This window comes from Cherax quadricarinatus, chromosome 38 (genome assembly GCF_038502225.1).
Source record: "Cherax quadricarinatus isolate ZL_2023a chromosome 38, ASM3850222v1, whole genome shotgun sequence".
In the NCBI taxonomy this organism is placed as follows: domain Eukaryota; kingdom Metazoa; phylum Arthropoda; class Malacostraca; order Decapoda; family Parastacidae; genus Cherax; species Cherax quadricarinatus.
In genome coordinates, this window is record NC_091329.1 from 3745855 (window position 1) to 3767139 (window position 21285).

The 21285-nt window shown below is 42.3% G+C and overlaps 1 protein-coding gene across 18 annotated transcripts in view; it reads right to left on the minus strand.

Moving 5' to 3' along the window:
• Window positions 1-21036, minus strand: part of Rab3-GEF (Rab3 GDP-GTP exchange factor) — a 277389-nt gene extending 256353 nt beyond the window's left edge. For 9 of the 18 annotated variants that reach the window (XM_070092018.1, XM_070092008.1, XM_070092005.1 and 6 more), the window contains exons 1-3: window positions 20640-20927; window positions 3781-4109; window positions 2551-2690 (exon numbers count right to left, since the gene is read on the minus strand). In XM_070092018.1, the coding sequence (XP_069948119.1) occupies window positions 2551-2690; window position 3781 (141 nt within the window). In that variant the 5' untranslated portion in view covers window positions 3782-4109; window positions 20640-20927. Of the gene's footprint in view, window positions 1-2550; window positions 2691-3780; window positions 4110-20639; window positions 20929-20959 lie in introns of those variants that run through there. The other 9 variants (XM_070092004.1, XM_070092002.1, XM_070092015.1 and 6 more) reach the window with 3 other exon arrangements.
• Window positions 21037-21285: the final 249 nt, after the last annotated feature.

Here is a 21285-nt window from a genome sequence, read left to right on the forward strand (position 1 = left end):
GACTGTAGTGGAGCCTGGGAGACAGTAGTGGAGGAAGGGAGACAGTAGTGGAGCCTGGGAGAGTAATAGAAGCATGGAGACAGTAGTAGAGACAGGGAGACAGTAGTGGAGGCAGGGAGACAGTAGTGGAGGCATGGAGACAGTAGTGGAGGCAGGAAGACAGTAGTGAAGGCAGGAAGACAGTAGTGAAGGTAGGAAGACAGTAGTGGAGGCAAGGAGACAGTAGTGTAGGCAGGGAGACAGTAGTGGAGGCAGGGAGACAGTAGTGGAGGCAGGGAGACAGTAGTGGAGGCAGGGAGACAGTAGTGGAGGCAGGGAGACAGTAGTGGAGGCAGGGAGACAGTAGTGGAGGCAGGGAGACAGTAGTGGAGGCAGGGAGACAGTAGTGGAGGGAGACAGTAGTGAAGGCAGGAAGACAGTAGTGGAGGCAGGGAGACAGTAGTGGAGGCAAGGAGACAGTAGTGGAGGAAGGGAGACAGTAGTGGAGGCAGGGAGACAGTAGTGGAGGAAGGGAGACAGTAGTGGAGACAGGGAGACAGTAGTGGAGACAGGGAGACAGTAGTGGAGGCAGGGAGACAGTAGTGGAGGCAGGGAGACAGTAGTGGAGACAGGGAGACAGTAGTGGAGACAGGGAGACAGTAGTGAAGGCAGGGAGACAGTAGTGGAGGCAGGGAGACAGTAGTTGAGGAAGGGAGACAGTAGTGAAGGCAGGAAGACAGTAGTGGAGGCAGGGAGACAGTAGTGGAGGCAGGGAGACAGTAGTGGAGGAAGGGAGACAGTAGTGGAGGCAGGGAGACAGTAGTGGAGGAAGGGAGACAGTAGTGAAGGCAGGAAGACAGTAGTGGAGGCAGGGAGACAGTAGTGGAGGCAGGGAGACAGTAGTGGAGGAAGGGAGACAGTAGTGGAGGCAGGGAGACAGTAGTGGAGGCAGGGAGACTGTAGTGGAGCCTGGGAGACAGTAGTGGAGGAAGGGAGACAGTAGTGGAGCCTGGGAGAGTAATAGAAGCATGGAGACAGTAGTAGAGACAGGGAGACAGTAGTGGAGGCAGGGAGACAGTAGTGGAGGAAGGGAGACAGTAGTGGAGGCAGGAAGACAGTAGTGAAGGCAGGAAGACAGTAGTGAAGGTAGGAAGACAGTAGTGGAGGCAAGGAGACAGTAGTGTAGGCAGGGAGACAGTAGTGGAGGCAGGGAGACAGTAGTGGAGGCAGGGAGACAGTAGTGGAGGCAGGGAGACAGTAGTGGAGGCAGGGAGACAGTAGTGGAGGCAGGGAGACAGTAGTGGAGGCAGGGAGACAGTAGTGGAGGCAGGGAGACAGTAGTGGAGGCAGGGAGACAGTAGTGGAGCCTGGGAGACAGTAGTGGAGGCAGGGAGACAGTAGTGGAGGAAGGGAGACAGTAGTGGAGGCAGGGAGACAGTAGTGGAGGCAGGGAGACTGTAGTGGAGCCTGGGAGACAGTAGTGGAGGAAGGGAGACAGTAGTGGAGCCTGGGAGAGTAATAGAAGCATGGAGACAGTAGTAGAGACAGGGAGACAGTAGTGGAGGCAGGGAGACAGTAGTGGAGGAAGGGAGACAGTAGTGGAGGCAGGAAGACAGTAGTGAAGGCAGGAAGACAGTAGTGAAGGTAGGAAGACAGTAGTGGAGGCAAGGAGACAGTAGTGTAGGCAGGGAGACAGTAGTGGAGGCAGGGAGACAGTAGTGGAGGCAGGGAGACAGTAGTGGAGGCAGGGAGACAGTAGTGGAGGAAGGGAGACAGTAGTGGAGCCTGGGAGACAGTAGTGGAGGAAGGGAGACAGTAGTGAAGGCAGGGAGACAGTAGTGGAGGCAGGGAGACAGTAGTGGAGCCTGGGAGACAGTAGTGGAGGAAGGGAGACAGTAGTGGAGCCTGGGAGAGTAATAGAAGCATGGAGACAGTAGTAGAGACAGGGAGACAGTAGTAGAGGCAGAGAGACAGTAGTGGAGGCTAGGAGACAGTAGTGAAGGCAGGAAGACAGTAGTGGAGGCTGGGAGACAGTAGTGAAAGCAGGAAGACAGTAGTGAAGGCAGGAAGACAGTAGTGGAGGCATGGAGACAGTAGTGAAGGCAGGAAGACAGTAGTGAGGGCAGGAAGACAGTAGTGGAGGCAGAGACACAGTAGTAGAGGCTGAGAGACAGTAGAGGAGGCCGGACGACAGCAATGGAGACAGAAAAAGTAGTGAAGGCTGGGAGACAGTAGTGAAGGCTGAGAGACAGTAGAGGAGGCAGGGAGACAGTACTGAAGAGAGGGAGACAACAGTGGAGACAGGGAGGCTGCAGTGGAAAGCAGAAAACAGTAGTGAAGTCCAAGAAACAGTAGAGTCCAAGAAACGTGAATAGTCATTGAAACAGTAGTGGAGAGCGAGAAACAGGAGTGTAGTGCATGAAACAGGAGTGTAGTGCATGAAACAGGAGTGTAGTGCATGAAACAGGAGTGTAGTGCATGAAACAGGAATATAGTGCATGAAACAGCAGTGGAGTGCATGAAACACTAGTGGAGGAAGGTAAAGCAATATGAGTGGGCACAGGGGCTCACCTTGTGGTCGTCAGGGGGATACCTGCGCAGTAGCTCCGGGGGTTGTACAGGAGCTGCGCGGCCGGGGGTGCGCGCCCCCACCACCACCATGTAGTCCAGCAGCCGCGGACACAAGAGCCGCCGCTGCGCCTCCGTCGCCACTGCCGCACAACACATACACAAATTTTAAATTTAAATCACATCAGATGTGATACTATCACTTGCAAATTTCGCTCCGGCAACTCCCAGAGTGCATCCACAATGCATTTGGCTCACCTACGTCACAACCCTAGAAGATTCTTATAAGAACCGTTCCATCTGGTTCACCTATATTACATCCCTGGAAGATTATAAGTACCGTTCCATTTGGCTTACCTATATTACAACCCTGGAAGATTCTTGAAAGAACCCATCTGGCTTACCTATATTACAACCCTGGAAGATTCTTGAAAGAACCCATCTGGTTCACCTCTATTACAGCCCTGGAAGATTCTTGAAAGAACCCATCTGGCTTACCTATAGCTACCCAAATGAGTCTTATATATTTTCTTATTTAAGTGTGAAATAATGACATTAATGTATAAAGTAATGACCATCTGGGTGTGAGGTAATGATTATCAAAGTGTGAGGTAATGACTATCTGGGTGTGAGGTAATGATTATCAAAATGTGAGGAAATTATAAAAATATGTGGCAATAACTATGTAATTACGTCTGTGGTAATGACTGTAAAGTCTGTGGTAATGACTATGTAAAGTCTGTGGTAATGACTCAAAGTCTGCAGCATTGACTAAATGGAGGCCACTAGTTGCTAAAAAAATATTAATTCTGAATAAGAGGTCTTTTAAACAATCTAATCAAAATAAATGCACACATATCAAATTAGCCAGGCATCTTCCACCTAACTCGCTGTATTAGATCAATCAGCCAGGCATCTAACTCGCTGTATTAGATCAATCAGCCAGGCATCTTCCACCTAACTCGCTGTATTATACCAAATAAGTCAGATATCTACTGTTTATCTTGCATTAATGTTCACAGACAGACCATAATCTAGATATCTTGAGTTACCTCACATTAATGTTAGATCAAATTAGCCAAACATCTACCCTGTTGTCACACAGTAAACACAGATGCTGTAATAATGTTGGTAGAGTTACCGACAATATGTTGGGTAAAGGGATACCAACATACTGGGTAAACGGACATAGTACCTATGTTGTTAAAAGCACAGATGCTGTGGTAAACCTACTTGTATCATGCGGGGTGAGATGATACAGACGTGATGGGCTTCAGTCAGTAGGCCGCTTGCTGTGGGCTTCAAAAAGCGTGCTATCACCTGGGGCCAGTAGGCTGGAGTCAGTGGGCCTCAACTGAGGGCCGGTGCCAGTACTATGGGCCACACCAGTGGGCCACTACTGACTGACACTGGACCTACCACCACTAACACACGAGGCCTGGGGAGGGGTGGAAGGAGTGACTACCCTGCTATTTTGTTAGTTGCTGCTGCTGTCTTGATGCTTAGTGCTAGTCGTTTGGGGGACTCGGCTGTTGACACTTAACTCCACCACCCATCATCCACTGCAGAAACATACAAAATACAACATATTAACACTTAATGGTTCTGCCTTAACATCTGGCATTTGATAGAACTAAGCATCGCTCCCTTCCCCCATCCCCGGCGGTTCGGTCTGTGGCCAAGCTTCTTTTATATGAACATGAGAAAAAAAATCACTGCGACAACCTACTACCTCTGTTTCACGTTCATATGACTGGATGGTAGTATCTTCTTGAATGGTTGTTATATACCAACCTACTACCTCTGTTTCACGTTCATATGACTGGATGGTAGTATCTTCTTGAATGGTTGTTATATACCAACCTACTACCTATGTTTCACGTTCATATGACTGGATGGTAGTATCTTCTTGAATGGTTGTTATATACCAACCTACTACCTATGTTTCACGTTCATATGACTGGATGGTAGTACCTTCTTGAATGGTTGTTATATACCAACCTACTACCTATGTTTCACGTTCATATGACTGGATGGTAGTACCTTCTTGAATGGTTGTTGTATACCAACCTACTACCTGTTTCACGTTCATATGACTGGATGGTAGTACCTTCTTGAATGGTTGTTGTATGCCAACCTACTACCTATGTTTCACGCTCATAAGACTTGAATGGTTGTTATTTAACAATGTTAAGGTTGTTCCTAACTACACAGTATTATAATACAAAATATTGTCCACAATTTTAGATGATTTATTTCATCGTAACAAGTATGTATACTTTTGTGAACCCTGATAACACGACCATTCAGTTTTTGGCTGTGTGATTTATATCAGTTTTTTTTACTATACAGGAGGCTTGTGGTTAGGTTGCAGCACCTTCGGCTCACAACCAGAGGATTTGGGTTCGATCCTGAGTAGGGTCAAGACGCTGGGTATATTTCCTTACACATGTCCTCCTAGCAGTAAATAGGTATCTGGATGTTGCCTGACTTTTGTGGATCACATCCTGAGGGAAAAAAAATAACAGAACCCCAGTGGAAAACCACTCTGGCTTTCTTAGATAGTCTTAAGTTATTAAACCTCCGAGTTAATAAACGAATGAAGTCTATTTCAACACGATGCTGATAGATGGAAGCTAATTTATTACTTCACTCATACTGAGTGATTCAAACTCAAGTCAACCGTCTGAATGATGGTGAAAGCATTACTTCTTTTGGGTCACCCTACCTTGGTGGAACATGGCTGGTGTTATACTGCAAGTTGTGTGATGTGACACTGTGCCTATCTCCATGTTTCAGGGAATATCTCACCTTGAAACAACTGTAACATCAGTTATTCTCTCCTTCCTAGGATCAAATCTAAACCTTCTATTTCCGCTGTATGACACATCTGGGTTTAGCGACATCGTCCTTCAATTAACAATGACAGGCGACATCTAAGTGAGGAGAGCCACACAGAAGATAGTATACTTGAGACATGATGACTGGTTCCCACCAGCAACTAGTGAAGAATGAGACATAATATGCAACATCTGGGTATCGTGATTGTAGACGTTTCACCATCCAGTGGCTTTATCAATACAAATTCAAGGACATAATTGGAAGACTGTAGAACTATATACAGAAGATGAGATAATTAGTCCCTCATACCTGTGCTTAGTTCTACTGTCTTCCAATTATGTCCTTGAAATTGTATTGAAAAAGCCACTGGATAGCGAAACGTCTACAATAGATACCCAGATGTTGAACATGTGTATGTACAAGCAGCTAGTGAGAACAGACATCCCTGAGCCAACACAACTAATTACTCCACATCACAACTTGTGTAGTCATCAGGACGAGAAGAAACTTCTAAGTAAACTGTACGTATCCTGAAGAAGAGGAGAATAGACAGGATGGTGAAGGTTGAAAGGAGTGAGGCAGGATGATAAAGGTCTGCAGGACAAAGGAAGACAGACATATTGATAAGCAGGAAAACAATCAAAACAAGACGAGAGGCTGGGGACGCCTTTGATACGACACTGTGGCTGCTTGATTGCTTGCCTGGCAGCTTTTGCTGGTCACTGCCACTAACAGTCCGTAATTGGCTGCTTTCATGTAGCTCACCTCTTACCAGCCAATGAATCTGGATGGCTTCGGAGTAATTGGAATTTCGGAAATTGCTCAATTTTAGTCTTATCTAAATTAAAGTTTGGAGGTCACAATCCAGCTTCTTTTTCTGACCAAGATCTCCTTCACAATAATGTTAATGTCTGGAGGACAAGTATCTTCACCAGGAGCTAGATCACCCTGGCTGTGATGGATATGTGGGTCAGCGGGCCACCAGCAGCAACAGCCTGGTTGACCAAATAATCACCAGACGAGCCTGGCCCATGGCCGGGCTCAGGGAGTAGAAAAACTCCTGGAACTCACCAAAGGTATATCATTAAGTTATCCAGTCGATTAACTCACTCCTGGTATCGCTGTATAGTTTGTTTTGATGACATTGATAATTCAACGGGAAATAGAATTTTCATAATGTCTTTGATGAGCTTCATAATCCTATCTTAAAGGATTTTCACACACGTTAACAAATCTTAAGTTTTCTTCGACGTTCTTTTTTATTATGTTGTCAGTTTGTGGTCTCAGGTCCTTGTTGATTTCCCTCGTCTATCTCGACTTAGGTTCATCTCTCCCTCCCATCATTGGAAATTCCCAGGATGCACGTCTACTGTTGGCAGCTCTTTTCAGTGACTCGCTTCTCTACTTTTGAACTCGCGCTCGCTGTTTTGTTAAGCATTTCCATTGCATTTAGATACCACTGCTACGTACGCCGACGGCTCTTAGTCCTTTGCTGGAGTGAGAGACCGGATATGCTGCTGTTTTTTTCTCGAGGCGTATTTTCCATTAATGAGCACCACAGTCGCCTAATGTTCTAAATGCAGAATATAACCTCGCTGCAGTTATTCAAATTACTGCTATGATCGCCTTGTCCAATGTCGTTGTCTAACTCTCGAAGTGCCCTGAGTCACATTATCACTATCATTACTATTACTATTATAATCGTGGTTAGTGCTTCTTTCTGATTATAATAATATTCGTGGAGAAGCGCTAAGCCTACGGCAGCATTAAGTCACCTCCCTAAAACTAAAAGCGATCAAGGGTCAAAAAGCTCAAGGAAATGATCTTTTGTTTTAATAAGAGAGTTTGAGCACATATATACAATGAAAACCCACTCTAAGCCTCGTTATACCACGCTGCCTGCACACCTTGGAATCTTGCAATATCCACTAAATGTGATTCTATGCAGGTTTTTAAAGATATCTAACCTCACCCCACAGACAGTGTTAGATTATAACTCTTGTCCCCCATCTCTGATTGAATCGCAGTTGGCGACTATGTTAACAGTCAAAAAGTCTCCAGGTATGTGGTATACTGGATGATCTCAATGGGGATCCTAGTGGTTAAGAATTAGAGCACAGGACTTACGTTTTGACCTGCCAGCTGGGAGTTTTCTGACAACTCTCGAAAAGTTATGATAAGATATTACAGTAGTTATTCCAGATTCACTGATGATGAGGAGTTACACTCATCACTATCTGGCATGAGATGAAATATCTATAAAAATTTGCACCGAGTCGCAGTTGGTAGGCAAGGATAATATTCCAAAATCAACAGTATGTTGCATGTTGAATATTTCATCATTGGGTATCCTCATGGTATAGTGGTGGAGCTTGTGTTTTGACTTGCAGTGTTCGAATCTCCCGATAACTCTCGATTTTTTGTTTTAAGTTATTCCGCATTCATATATACAGTACATATAGAGAGAGGCCGGAGATCAAAGATTTCCGGTTTATTGCCCTAAGCGATTAGCAGCACCAATTTCTGAATGATTCCTGTATAAAGAAAACATTTTACTTTTGTCAGATTTGATTAGGGTAGAATATATAAACGTGCAAGTAAATAAATAAGAAAAATAAGAAAAAATGCCGCGACGTCATGAATTAGGTATTTCGAGGAACTAACATTTGCATGCACATCACGCCTAGTATGAGGACGGGTTGTATTCTGCCTGGGTAATTAATGTTTGTGAGCCTTACATCAAACAATTTGTGTACCTTCATTTTGGAAATTATTGTAAAAGACAATATTAAGTTTGCCCGAAATACTCTACATACAAAGGGGCTCCTGGCATGTACACCCAACATGACTCACGAAATCATAATGACACGATTGCCCGGTGGCTAACGCGACGGTCTGGAGTTTTGAGACTCTCTGACAGCGGGTTCAAATCCCGCCCGTGGTATGGTACACCCAACTATTAAATTCCTTTGTACGACTGTGTATCATGTCAAAATAAATTTCTTATTCTTATAAGTATCTTTTAAACAACCCATCCTAAACGAACGTCAAATTTCGACGTTAGTTCAAGACCGTCGGTGTAGTGAATGTTATTTTTTTCGGCTTTAAGAAACTTATGTACCACATCTAATGAGGTGGTATTTAATTTTTTCTTTTTCTTTCAGATATAGTTTGCCTCCAAAACGGTAGACTAATGTGTTCCTTGCCTAGCTTACTTTTTTGAAACTTCTGATGCGGCTCCATCTGTAGGATTTTTTTTTATTTTTTGGCAATAACGTCAGCAAGCAGCTTTTTCGAGGTCCAGTCCCTGGACCTTGACTACAGTCCACAGGATGGATAATGGGGTAGATAATAAAAATATTAAACTAACTCATGGTAAAGATGCTAAGATATCTCCTGTGGCAGGTCACGTGTAGGGTGGCTTCATCAAGCAAGTCTTTTACTATCTATAGGATTGCAGCTTGGCGTCTGATTTCAACAGTTCTCGGGAAGATTTTCCAGGAGCCATGAGTTTTGGGTTATAACTTGGTTTGTCTTGCTCTTACGTTGGGCGTCGAGTCAGACAAATTGACAGCTGTAATTGTCTTGCCCCCTCAGGTGCTACTATCTGCTCTGGTCCATGGATTAACTAACAATACCTGGAACTTCAGTAACTCGCCGGCTGCAAGTTCTAGCACTCAATAGCTATTAGTACAATATACCAAATGGCTAGAAATATTAATCCTATTTAACCACAGCTCATGAATTTGTTATCCCTATGTATCGCATAGTTTCAAACACGATGGTTCAAGATGGATCGAAATGCTGGCCGAAGATGGACTTCCAATTTGTGGATTAGTTATGAATTTTCTTATATACTCTCTCCAGGTATGTTCGATATGTTATCCTCAGCATACATCCCCCTCAAGGGAGGTTCCCTGACGCTGGTAAAGGGCTCTTGATCTAGGGAATTGGATCTGTGCTCCGGTTCCTTGAACTGAGCCTGAATACCTTCCACCCCCCAAGTGCTGTATAATCCTACGGGTTTAGCGCTCCCCATGATTATAATAATAATAATTAGCATACATCGTTAGTTAGTGTTAGTACACCCCCTCGCTGCCTCTTCTCTCATGTCCACCTTTAACAAAGCACTTTTCATTAATTTTCATTTATTTTTCTTTAAATAAACTTAACACTAATCTTTAATATTTTCTAACATTTCGGCAGTTTCCCCTCCAAGGCGGCTTGATCCGAAAAAAATACATTAAAATTCACTGGACCCTTTACGAAAGGGGCATACATCATGATACAGTGGTGATCGAGCGAATCATAGATAGCATCCCTACCTGACTTTAAAAATATACAGGCATTGTACTTCCTATCTTCAACATTCAAGTCCGGCTAACCGGTTTCCATGAAACTCATAGACATTACCAAGCCCATTCTACAGCGTACTATTCCACCAATCCCAAAGGCCATCCCCCATTACTCACTACGATCGAACACTTAACAGAGCTGCAACAAGAACATGAGAGCATGGTTAAAAATCACGAAACAATGAGCTGAGCAATGACAAGTGATATCGAATTCCAATGAGTTCAAAAATAGATATGGCTGGGCTAATGACTTCAGCTGCTGGAAGGTTAAGATACGGTAGCATATTCCTTGAAACTCAAATAGGAAATTACTTGATGCTTTAGCCCCTATATCTCAAAACTTATAAACTTTGCTTTGTTCAGTGCTACGACAGCCAACTTTCTTGCATTAAGAGCAGAACAAAAAAAAATCTCTAAAAATACTGTATTACATCCATGCACATCCAAACTCGAATACAAACTTTCCTCTCTCTTTCGTTTAGGTAACTGCACGAAGGAAAAAAGTTACCAAAAAATCAATAGTAGAAACTTTTATAGGATTCAGAACTATTAAGAAACATAGCAAGGAAAAGATAAGAAAATACTAAATGTGTGTATAAATTATTAGGAGGTACCTGTTACATTAAATGCTCAGAATTATTATTATTATTATTATTATTATAATCAAGGGGGAGCACTAAACCCGTAGGATTATGTAGCGCCTGTGGGGGGGGATGTGGAAGGTATTCAGGCAACTGGAGCACAGATCCAATTCCCTAGATCAAGAGCCCCTCACCAGCATCAAGGAACCTTCTTTGAGGGGTAAATGTTCAGCAGAAAATAAAAGCAGCAATCTAACCTGAGTGAAAAAGGTTTAATAGGCTTAACTTTTTTTTTCAGACTAACAGGATGGTAGTATCTCTTGTCAAATGATAACCTCCCAATTCACCAGCTAATGGTATAAATTAATTTTTTTAACGGATTAGACAGGTAAGCTAGTGGAAAGCCTCATTCAAATGACAAGAAGTTCCTGAGTCATAGAGTTCCAGTAGTGTGCAAATTAATTGGGACAGAAGTAAATTCTACGATTATCTCATAATATGTTTTAGTCTCCGGCTTAATTAATGTAGTTTGGGTTTGGTTCTTTTCAGAAGAGTTTGCTACCGACTTATGACAACTATCCAGCTGTGATGTTACCCTGAAACTCGTCAGCGCTACAACAGTTGTTGTTCTGTATGGCTATTCCTGAAGGCGTGTTCCGTGAGTGAATATGGTTTTGCCAACTTCTCCCATTCAGCTCATTATTACTGCTGAAATTCATGATGGAGGTTACACCTATGAAGCATACAAGTATTGTAGCTCTTAGAAAATATGCTGATTTGAGTATCAGACAGATCACCGAAAATTTGAGTCTTGCAAAGTCAACTGTTGGTCGGATTCTGAAGAGAGCTGACAACACTGACGGTTGTGGAGCAGTGTCCAGGAAGATGTGGAAGAAAAGGGAAGACGGCACCTCACGATGACAAGGTTATCGTAAGAAATAGTGTGAAGGATCCCAAGAAAACCAGCAAAGATCTACTGTTCAACGAAGGCTCCTTGAAGTTGGCAGAACTGCCAAATGAGCCGGTAAAGAAACAATTACTGACTGCTGCTATGAAGAAAAAACGGCTGCGGCGGCCACTTAATCATAGGGGATGGACGACAGATGAATGAGGAAAAGTTATATTTTTTGGAGAGGTGTATTCTGAAGTACATGGGTACAGATTAGTGGTGAGACGGAGCAAAGGCGAACCACTTCGGAATGAACACATTTAACAAGCACAAAAAAAAAAAAAACACCTAAGATGTTTTGCGGTAGTTCTACTGCTAAAGGCCCTGGACGGCTTGTTATTGTTGAGATAACGATGAACAGTGACAAATACAAGGCAATCCTGGGAAACTCATGTGCTTCCCATTTTGGACAGACTTTCCTGATGGAGAAGGTATTTTCCAACAGGATCTTGCTCCATGCCACAGTTCCATCAAAAATGCCAACTGGAAACTAACTGAGAATCTATGGGCAATAAGCAAACGCAGGATCGTGAAACAGGGCTGTTAAACTGGAGAAGCTAACTGCTGTTATTATTAGGACCTGGTGCTATGACAAGAGCTTGCCAAAATGTGTTCAGCATTGATCGATTCAATGCCAAAGCGTGTAGCAAGGCTTATAAAAGCAAAGAGTAGTCGTATCTCTTATTAAAGCAATTATCATATATATCACTGCCGCGTACTTTTCAAATAAACATTAATTTTTCAAATAAATATCGTATTTCATCACTGTCCCAATTAATATGCACGCTACTGTTAGTAATGTTTTATATACTTGCGTAGGTAAGTGTATATGAGTTTCAGCACACGGCCTGTCTAGCCATGCGCTGAAACGAAAATGTAGTTTTAATGGGATATCTCAACTTTATCCAAATTAACTGGAACGATTTGACAAGAAATATAGTCAAGTGACTTTTCTGTAATGGTTCAGAATTGCTTTGGAAAGTTTGCGTCAGAACCAACTACAAGATATAAATAACCTGCTGGTCTTGGATTTTCTGATAATCGTAGAGAAGGCAATAACAAACCATTTAGTCTCAATATCTCATGGAATTACCTTAAAAACGAAAAGAAAGCTATGGTCCCCAATTTTCACGTAGATTATATGGGGCTAAGGGATTACATGAGTAGTGAAGATTGGAGTAACCTAACTAAGGATCATGATGAGGGAGGCCGGACATATGGTGATGGCTGCCAATATGACGTTTTGAAAAGCATTGTACAGGCTGCCATAGCTGTATATATGTTCTAATAGAAAATTTAAATCAAACATAATGACTCGATTAAAACATATCTTGGGTGAAAAAGAGAGGCATTTAATAGACAAATAAATAGAGGAGAGGGTCACATTATGGACAATATACTCAATTTAAGATTAAAATTAAAGAGAAAAGGAATAAGGAAAGCAAGAGAACATGAAATTAAGGTTGCCAGGGAATTAAAGACCAACTAAAAGGGTTGTCCATGTATATAGGATTAAGATTAGGGAAAAGGTAGGCTCAGTTCGATGTAATTCAGGTAAGCTAAACTGTTAGTGACAAAAAAAAATTGTGCCAATTTTAACACTTATTTCTGCTCTATTTTTGTATCAGAAAATACAAACGAAATCATCCAAAATAATATTACACAGATAAGGAAGAAAATGAATTATGCAATATTACAGCTACAAGTAACACGGTTCTCTGACAACTTAGGTCGAGTCGTCAGTGGTCAGTCGTCAGTCGTCAGTGGTCAGTCGTCACAGTCGTCAGTGGTCAGTCGTCAGTCGTCAGTGGTCAGTCGTCAGTCGTCAGTGGTCAGTCGTCACGTGAGGTCACAGACCCTGAGCTGCTTTGGGGATTAGCGTGGACGGTTACAAAGCATGGCTTGCTTCTGCAGTGTTTTAAAAACTGAGGTTGGAGAGTTGAAGGAGGAGGTCTTGCTTCTCCAGGAGGAGATTAGGAGGCTGAAGGTCCACCTCAATGGGTCTGGGAGAGAGTGTGAGGTGGCTGGAGTTGTGGGGAATGAGACTTCTAGCAGTGAGGTGCAGTCTGTCTCTCACTGTGAGGAGGCTGTAGTTGGGGAGGTAGCAACGGCTACCAGCAGTGAGGTGCAGCCCAGCACCTGCTACAAGTGGCGAGTTGTTCACAGTAATGGGAGGCGCATCAGAGTAAGGAAAGTTAAGAGTGAAGATCTGAAGGTAGGAAATCGCTTCTCTGTTCTCCAAGATGAATGTACTTCAGTGGCCAGTGAAGGTAAGGGTACTACTGCCCCTGCTAATGAAGGTAAGCGCATTCTTGTGGTTGGTGACTCTCAGGTAAGATATATTGACCGTGCTTTTTGTAATAGGAATAAGAAGATGAGAGATAGAGTGTGCTTCCCTGGAGCTGGTGTTGGGGACATTGTCAACAGGCTGGATAATATCATGTCAGGTAATGGGAACAAGCCCATTATCTGTCTCAGTGCTGGTGGAAATGATATTGGGAAGGGTAGGAGAGAAGAGCTGCTAGATAAGTACAGGTCAGCTATAGATTTCATTAAGTCTAAGGGAGGGATCCCAATCATATGTAGCATCTTGCCTAGAAGGGGAGTAGGAAATGAATGGTTGTCTAGGGCAATTGGTGTAAATTGCTGGCTAGACAGATACTGCAAGGAACTTGCAATCCCATTCATTGACAACTGGAACAACTTTTATGGCAAACATGATATGTATGCAAGGGATGGGGTACATCTCTCTGGGGCAGGGGTGGTAGCACTTGCAGACTCGATTGAGAAGGCCATTGGTGAAATGCCTATGATTTTAAACTGATGGAAGATAGAGGTATGGGTGTGTGTGGGAAACAAGCAGGTTGCAACACTAGGGTTGGAAACAGTAAATGTATAAAAGGCATTCAGCATGAAGTTATAAATAAAGACAATAGAACAGGTCAGCAAACAAAGGGGGACAGCAGAGGGCAGCAAGGGACTAGCTCCCTTAAGGTTTACTATACTAATAGCAGGAGTGTTAGAAATAAGATAGATGAGCTAAGATTAATTGCAAGTGCAGGAAACATAGATATTATTGCTATAACAGAGACCTGGCTCAATCTGAAAGATAGAGAGATGCCCTCTGAATGTCACATACAAGGCTATAAATTATTCCACACTGACAGGGTCAACAGGAAAGGTGGTGGAGTAGCGATGTATGTCAGAGACAATTTAAATTGTTGTGTTAGACAAGATATTAAATTAGAAGCGTCAGCCACTGAATCTGTTTGGTTACAGCTTCTCGGGGGCCGAGAAAAACTAATTTTGGGTGTGATTTACAGGGCCCCAAATCTTGATAGGGAGTGCAGTAAACTTCTATGGGACGAAATTCGTAAGGCATCTACATACAAAAATGTTGTGCTAATGGGAGATTTCAACTATAGACAGATTGACTGGAGCAATTTGACAGGAAATTTAGAGTCGGGTGACTTTCTTGATACGATCCAGGATTGTTTTTTAAAACAGTTTGTGACAGAGCCAACTAGGGGAAATAACCTCCTTGACTTGGTTCTTGCCAGTAGGGAAACACTAATTAATAATCTTGAGGTTAATGATGAGCTTGGGGAGAGTGATCACAAATCACTCAGTTTTAATATATCATGGAATTCCCCTAATAATGGCAATCAAGTCTCCGTCCCTGACTTTCGCTTGGCTGATTTCATAGGACTGAAAAATTACTTAGGTGGGCTGAACTGGAATGACCTGACTAAGGGTCAGGTAGGTGGTGATGGTTGCCGATATGATGCTTTCCAGGTCATAGTTCTAGCTGCTCAGTCAAATTATGTTCCAAATAGGGAAATCAGATCAAACAAAAATGATCCTAAATGGATGAACAATAGATTAAAATATCTGATTGGTCAAAAGAGAGGCATATATAGGCAAATCAAAAGAGGAGAGGGGCAATTAAGAAATCGATATATTCAGTTAAAGAGAGAAATAAAAAAGGGAATTAGAAAAGCAAAAAGAGATTATGAGGTTAAAGTTGCAAGAGAATCGAAGACTAACCCAAAAGGATTCTTTCAGGTATACAGAAGTAAGATCAGGGACAAGATAGGCCCACTCAAAAGTTCCTCGGGTCAGCTCACGGACAGTGATAAGGAAATGTGTAGAATTTTTAACACATACTTCCTCTCAGTTTTTACACAGGAGGATACCAGCGATATTCCAGTAATGATAAATTATGTAGAACAGGACGATAATAATCTGTGCACTATTAGGGTCACAAGTGACATGGTCCTTAGGCAAATTGATAAATTAAAACCTAACAAATCCCCAGGCCCTGATGAACTGTATGCAAGGGTTCTAAAGGAATGTAAAGAGGAGCTTAGCACACCTTTGGCTAATCTTTTCAACATATCACTACAAACTGGCATGGTGCCAGATAAGTGGAAAATGGCAAATGTGATACCTATTTTCAAAACAGGTGACAGGTCCTTAGCTTCGAACTATAGACCAATAAGCCTAACCTCCATAGTGGGAAAATTTATGGAATCAATAATTGCCGAGGCAGTTCGTAGCCACCTTGAAAAGCATAAATTAATCAACGAATCTCAGCATGGTTTTACCAAGGGGCGTTCCTGCCTTACGAATTTATTAACTTTTTTCACTAAGGTATTTGAGGAGGTAGATCATGGTAATGAATATGATATTGTGTATATGGACTTCAGTAAGGCTTTTGACAGGGTCCCACATCAGAGACTATTGAGGAAAATTAAAGCACATGGAATAGGAGGAGAAATTTTTTCCTGGATAGAGGCATGGTTGACAAATAGGCAGCAGAGAGTTTGCATAAATGGGGAGAAATCAGAGTGGGGAAGCGTCACGAGCGGTGTTCCACAGGGGTCAGTGTTGGGCCCCCTGCTGTTCACAATCTACATAAACGACATAGATGAGGGCATAAAGAGCGACATAGGCAAGTTTGCCGATGACACCAAAATAGGCCGTCGAATTCATTCTGACGAGGACATTCGAGCACTCCAGGAAGATTTGAATAGACTGATGCAGTGGTCGGAGAAGTGGCAGATGCAGTTTAATATAGACAAATGCAAAGTTCTAAATGTTGGACAGGACAATAACCATGCCACATATAAACTAAATAATGTAGATCTTAATATTACGGATTGCGAAAAAGATTTAGGAGTTCTGGTTAGCAGTAATCTGAAACCAAGACAACAGTGCATAAGTGTTCGCAATAAAGCTAATAGAATCCTTGGCTTCATATCAAGAAGCATAAATAATAGGAGTCCTCAGGTTGTTCTTCAACTCTATACATCCTTGGTTAGGCCTCATTTAGATTATGCTGCACAGTTTTGGTCACCGTATTACAGAATGGATATAAATTCTCTGGAAAATGTACAAAAGAGGATGACAAAGATGATCCCATGTATCAGAAACCTTCCCTATGAGGATAGACTAAGGGCCCTGAAACTGCACTCTCTAGAAAGACGTAGAATTAGGGGGGATATGATTGAGGTGTATAAATGGAAGACAGGAATAAATAAAGGGGATGTAAATAGTGTGCTGAAAATATCTAGCCTAGACAGGACTCGCAGCAATGGTTTTAAGTTGGAAAAATTCAGATTCAGGAAGGATATAGGAAAGTACTGGTTTGGTAATAGAGTTGTGGATGAGTGGAACAAACTCCCGAGTACAGTGATAGAGGCCAGAACGTTGTGTAGCTTTAAAAATAGGTTGGATAAATACATGAGTGGATGTGGGTGGGTGTGAGTTGGACCTGATAGCTTGTGCTACCAGGTCGGTTGCCGTGTTCCTCCCTTAAGTCAATGTGACCTGACCTGACTAGGTTGGGTGCATTGGCTTAAGCCGGTAGGAGACTTGGACCTGCCTCGCATGGGCCAGTAGGCCTTCTGCAGTGTTCCTTAGTTCTTATGTTCTTATGTTCTTAAGCCAAACAAGTCGACGGCCCCTGATGAGCCATTGTCGAGGATTCTAAAAGAATGTAAAGAGGAACTTGGCAAAGCGAAAGAAATGTTATTAGCTTCAGATTATAGACCAATTAGCTTAACGTCAACTGTGGGGAAGTTGATGGAATAAAAAACTGCCTATGTAATTCAAAACCACCTTGAAATACATAATTTGATCAACGAATCTCAGGTCGATTTTACAGAGGGGCATTCTGATGTTCTTGCCTTATGATTTTACTATCCTTTTTCACTAGGATATTTGAGGCAGTAGACCAACATAAAGGAACGATATTGTGTATAGAAACTTCAGTAAAGCCTTAGATGAAGTTCCACACAAGGAGACTGATAAGTATCACAAGGGTGAAAATAAGTGACATAGATGAGGGAATAAATAGCGACATAGGTAGGTTTACTGATGACAAAAATAGGCCGTCACATATTTTTTTGTGGGTACTAGAGGGCTACAAGGTGACCTGGATAGGTTGCTGTTTGTGGTCGGGGAAGTTGAAGATGCAGTTGAACGTAAACGAGTGCAAGGTTCAAGTCCTAGGAAAAGAGAGTAACTTTAACACTTATAAGCTTTGTCAGAGTGAACGCAAAAAAGGTTTAAGAGTTCTAGTTAGCAGAAATTTAAAGCCAAGACAACAGTGAAAGAAAAAGTGTTTGCTCCATATCACTAAGTATAAATAATATTAGTCCTAAGCTTATATTTCGTTGTATATCGCTGGTAAGGCCTCATTTAGATAACGATACTCTGCTGGTCTCCATATTATAGAATGGGCATAAAAGTGCTTGAAAATATACAGAGAAGAATGACGAAGTTGATTTCATGTATAAGAAACCTTTTCTACGAAGAAAGATTGAAGGCACTGGATTTGCACTCTCGGGGGAAAACGTAGAATTAGGGAAGATACGATTGAAATATACAAATGGAAAAACTGGAATAAATAAGAGGGATACAAATAGAGTTTGAATATATCTACCCAAAACAGCCCTTGTAGCAATTTACATTTTGAAGGGGTGCAGGAACGTACTAGTTTAACAATAATTGTAGTCGAGTGGGTGAGTGGAAGAAACTCCCTGGTAACGTCACTGAGGCAAGAACTTTGGGTAGCTTTAATTAATTAATATAGGCTGGACAGGTTCATGCATGAGTATGGGTGAGTGTGAGTTAGACTTGCCTAGCATTGGCTAGTTATGTCTGCTGCAGTGTTACCGCCCCAACACACAAACACAACAGGAAACGTACTTCGGTGGTTCAGCGATTACCTCAAAGGAAGCGAAGAGTGATTATCCGGGATGAGATGCCAGAATGGAAAAGTGCAACAAGCAGGGTGCCACAAGTATCGGTATTAGGGCCAGATGAGAATAAAAACAGACGAGGGAAGGAAAGGCTGCAAATGTATCTGGACAAAGTGCAAAATTGGTCAGAAAAGTGGCTGCTTGAATTCAACTCCAGTAAGCGCAAAGTCGTGAAGATCAGGGAAGGGGACAGAAGACCGGACACGGTGTATAGTCTCGGGGAAGACAAAGGATGTAGACCTCACTCAGAGAAAGGCCTAGGGGTAAGCAAAGGCCTAGAATTTCGGCAAAAGCTTACGTTTACCGAATAACTTCTGCAACCAATGACCCTGGCAAATCTAAGAGTGGCTTTCAGGAATCTCAACATATGTCAGGCCCATCTTGTAAACATAGCACTAGTATAGAGCCCACACCTGACGAAGAAGGTTAAGAAACCGGACAAAGTGCAGAAGTACGCGCATGGCTTGCTCCTGAGTTAACCCTTTGAGGGGCAGTGGAATTGAATGTAACGACATTGGCGGATAGAAAAATCAGGGAAGACATGATAAAAACATATGAAATACTTAGGGAAATTGACAAGGTAGACAGGGAGCTGTTTGCGAGAAACGGGAACTCGGGGACACAGCTGAATTTAAGACAGATCAGCTACGGTGATGTCAGGAAGTATTTCATGTCTCAGGGTCGTTGGAAAGTGTCAAGACCTCGGTTAAAAAGTGGTGAAGACAGGCTTCACACACAGCTTTAAGAGCAGGTACAATAAGGCCCACGAGGCTAGGGGTGAATCTGGCAAGCGGCAAGTTCAGATACGAGGCCAGGAGTTAAGACTCGACCCTTGCAGCCACATGTGAGTACCAACAAGCACATGTACATACACGTACACAGGGCCAGGAGCTAAGCATCAACCCCCGCCCCGGCAAACACAACTCGATGCATACACACCTATCTGTATGACCAGAGAACCCACATTTTGACAATAAAATAGTTGTATACCAACTGTGAAATCCTCCTGGGCGCATAATGGTAATAACAAAGCAATTCTTGCAGTCCTAAATTAAAAAAAAAATTCACGAAATAGAAGACAAAATCGTACACACAGTATGTATATTATTTGTTTACTAAATATATGTTGGGGAGGAAATTTCATTCATCCAGTATTCGCATTATACTACATCTACTATCACATTAATGTTATTAATATAGATATTATTATATTATGGAATGTGCTTAATTAACCTCCACAGCTTCCTGATTCAACTTCATGAAAAAAAAAACGAGATCTTCAGCCAGTATCTTGTCAAAGCTAGATTTTCAAGTTTATTTACGAGTCAAAAGCAGCAATTATCACCAAAATTAAGCACCTGACACATGTATGACTGATATATGCACAAATAACCCGCACACAGAAGAAAGGAGCTTACGACGACGTTTCGGTCCGACTTAGACCATTTAGTCCTAGTTGGACCGAAACGTTGTCGTAAGCTCCTCTCTTCTATGTGCGGGTTATCTGTGTAACATTCCAGTCACGGTATTGTGTCTTCTTGTTGTTATGACTGATGTAAACACACTATGTTTGTAATTATCGTGCTGTATAGCCCTTGTGGCTTAGCGCTTCTTTTTGATTATAATAATAATAATAATAATAATGTAATTATCGTGAGCAATGTTAGTTTACGTGGATCATGGTGCCTGATGCATGTTAGGTACACACTTCTTGCTCTATCATTACACACTCTCATAATAAGAAAATAAGAACAGTGGAACACTGCAGGATGACTTAGACAAGGTAGTCACAATGAGATTGTATCTAATTTTGTAAATAAGAGCAAAATCCATGGTCAAGTGAATGGGTCTAGTAAGTAGGTCACCGTCATTATAACATAGTTTACCCTACTGAATAATTCATATACAATAATTACACCATGACAGCACGCTGGCTGCATTCTACATTACATACTTGAAACTCTAAATAAAAACAGGAAAGAAAATAAAGCCCACAAATGAAGAGATAAAGAAATAATTAAGATTTCAACTTGCCACATCAGCAGTGAAGCAGCCTCAGAGAGGGATGCTGATCTCAGCCTCTCAAAATTTCACTCACCACAAAAGCAAGTCCATGACGGAGGTCTACAAGGGTGAAATAGTACCTGGCACTGGTGAAACTGATCCCACGGCCACCTCGACGTGTCTGCCCCTCGTACTACACCAGAAATCAATGACAGACTCGATGTTGCCGAGAGAAGTAATGCCGAGAGAATTCTCCTTCACCTTTGCTCCTCAGATACACCCACAACCAACCCTCAACCTCTGTTATAATTACACACACACATACACTGACACATTTGTTAATACTTCAAGTGCGGGAAAAGAGCATAAGACAAGGTTATAGTACGGAAATATAGATATAAAATGGTGACTTGCCACTTGACATTATCGACGCACTACGGTCACCAGGGCAACGCATGGCGGCTGCGCACACCAGCCTGGCCTGGGGCCACACCTCCTCCAGTATTGATTACACTCCTCCAAACTCAAAATTTCACCTTAAATAAAATTTTATAACTACAACTCAGGAGAGCCTCAAAACTCTGAATATTATAAATAAAAATTTAGAGCTCTGTTCATATATTATATATGAAAAATATTATAGCGGTAAAATAGCAAGTTAGGTAGATGTTATTTTATATATAGAATTATTACGTATTCGCTTGTTCGGTCTTATCAGCGACGTTAGTGACGTCACTGTT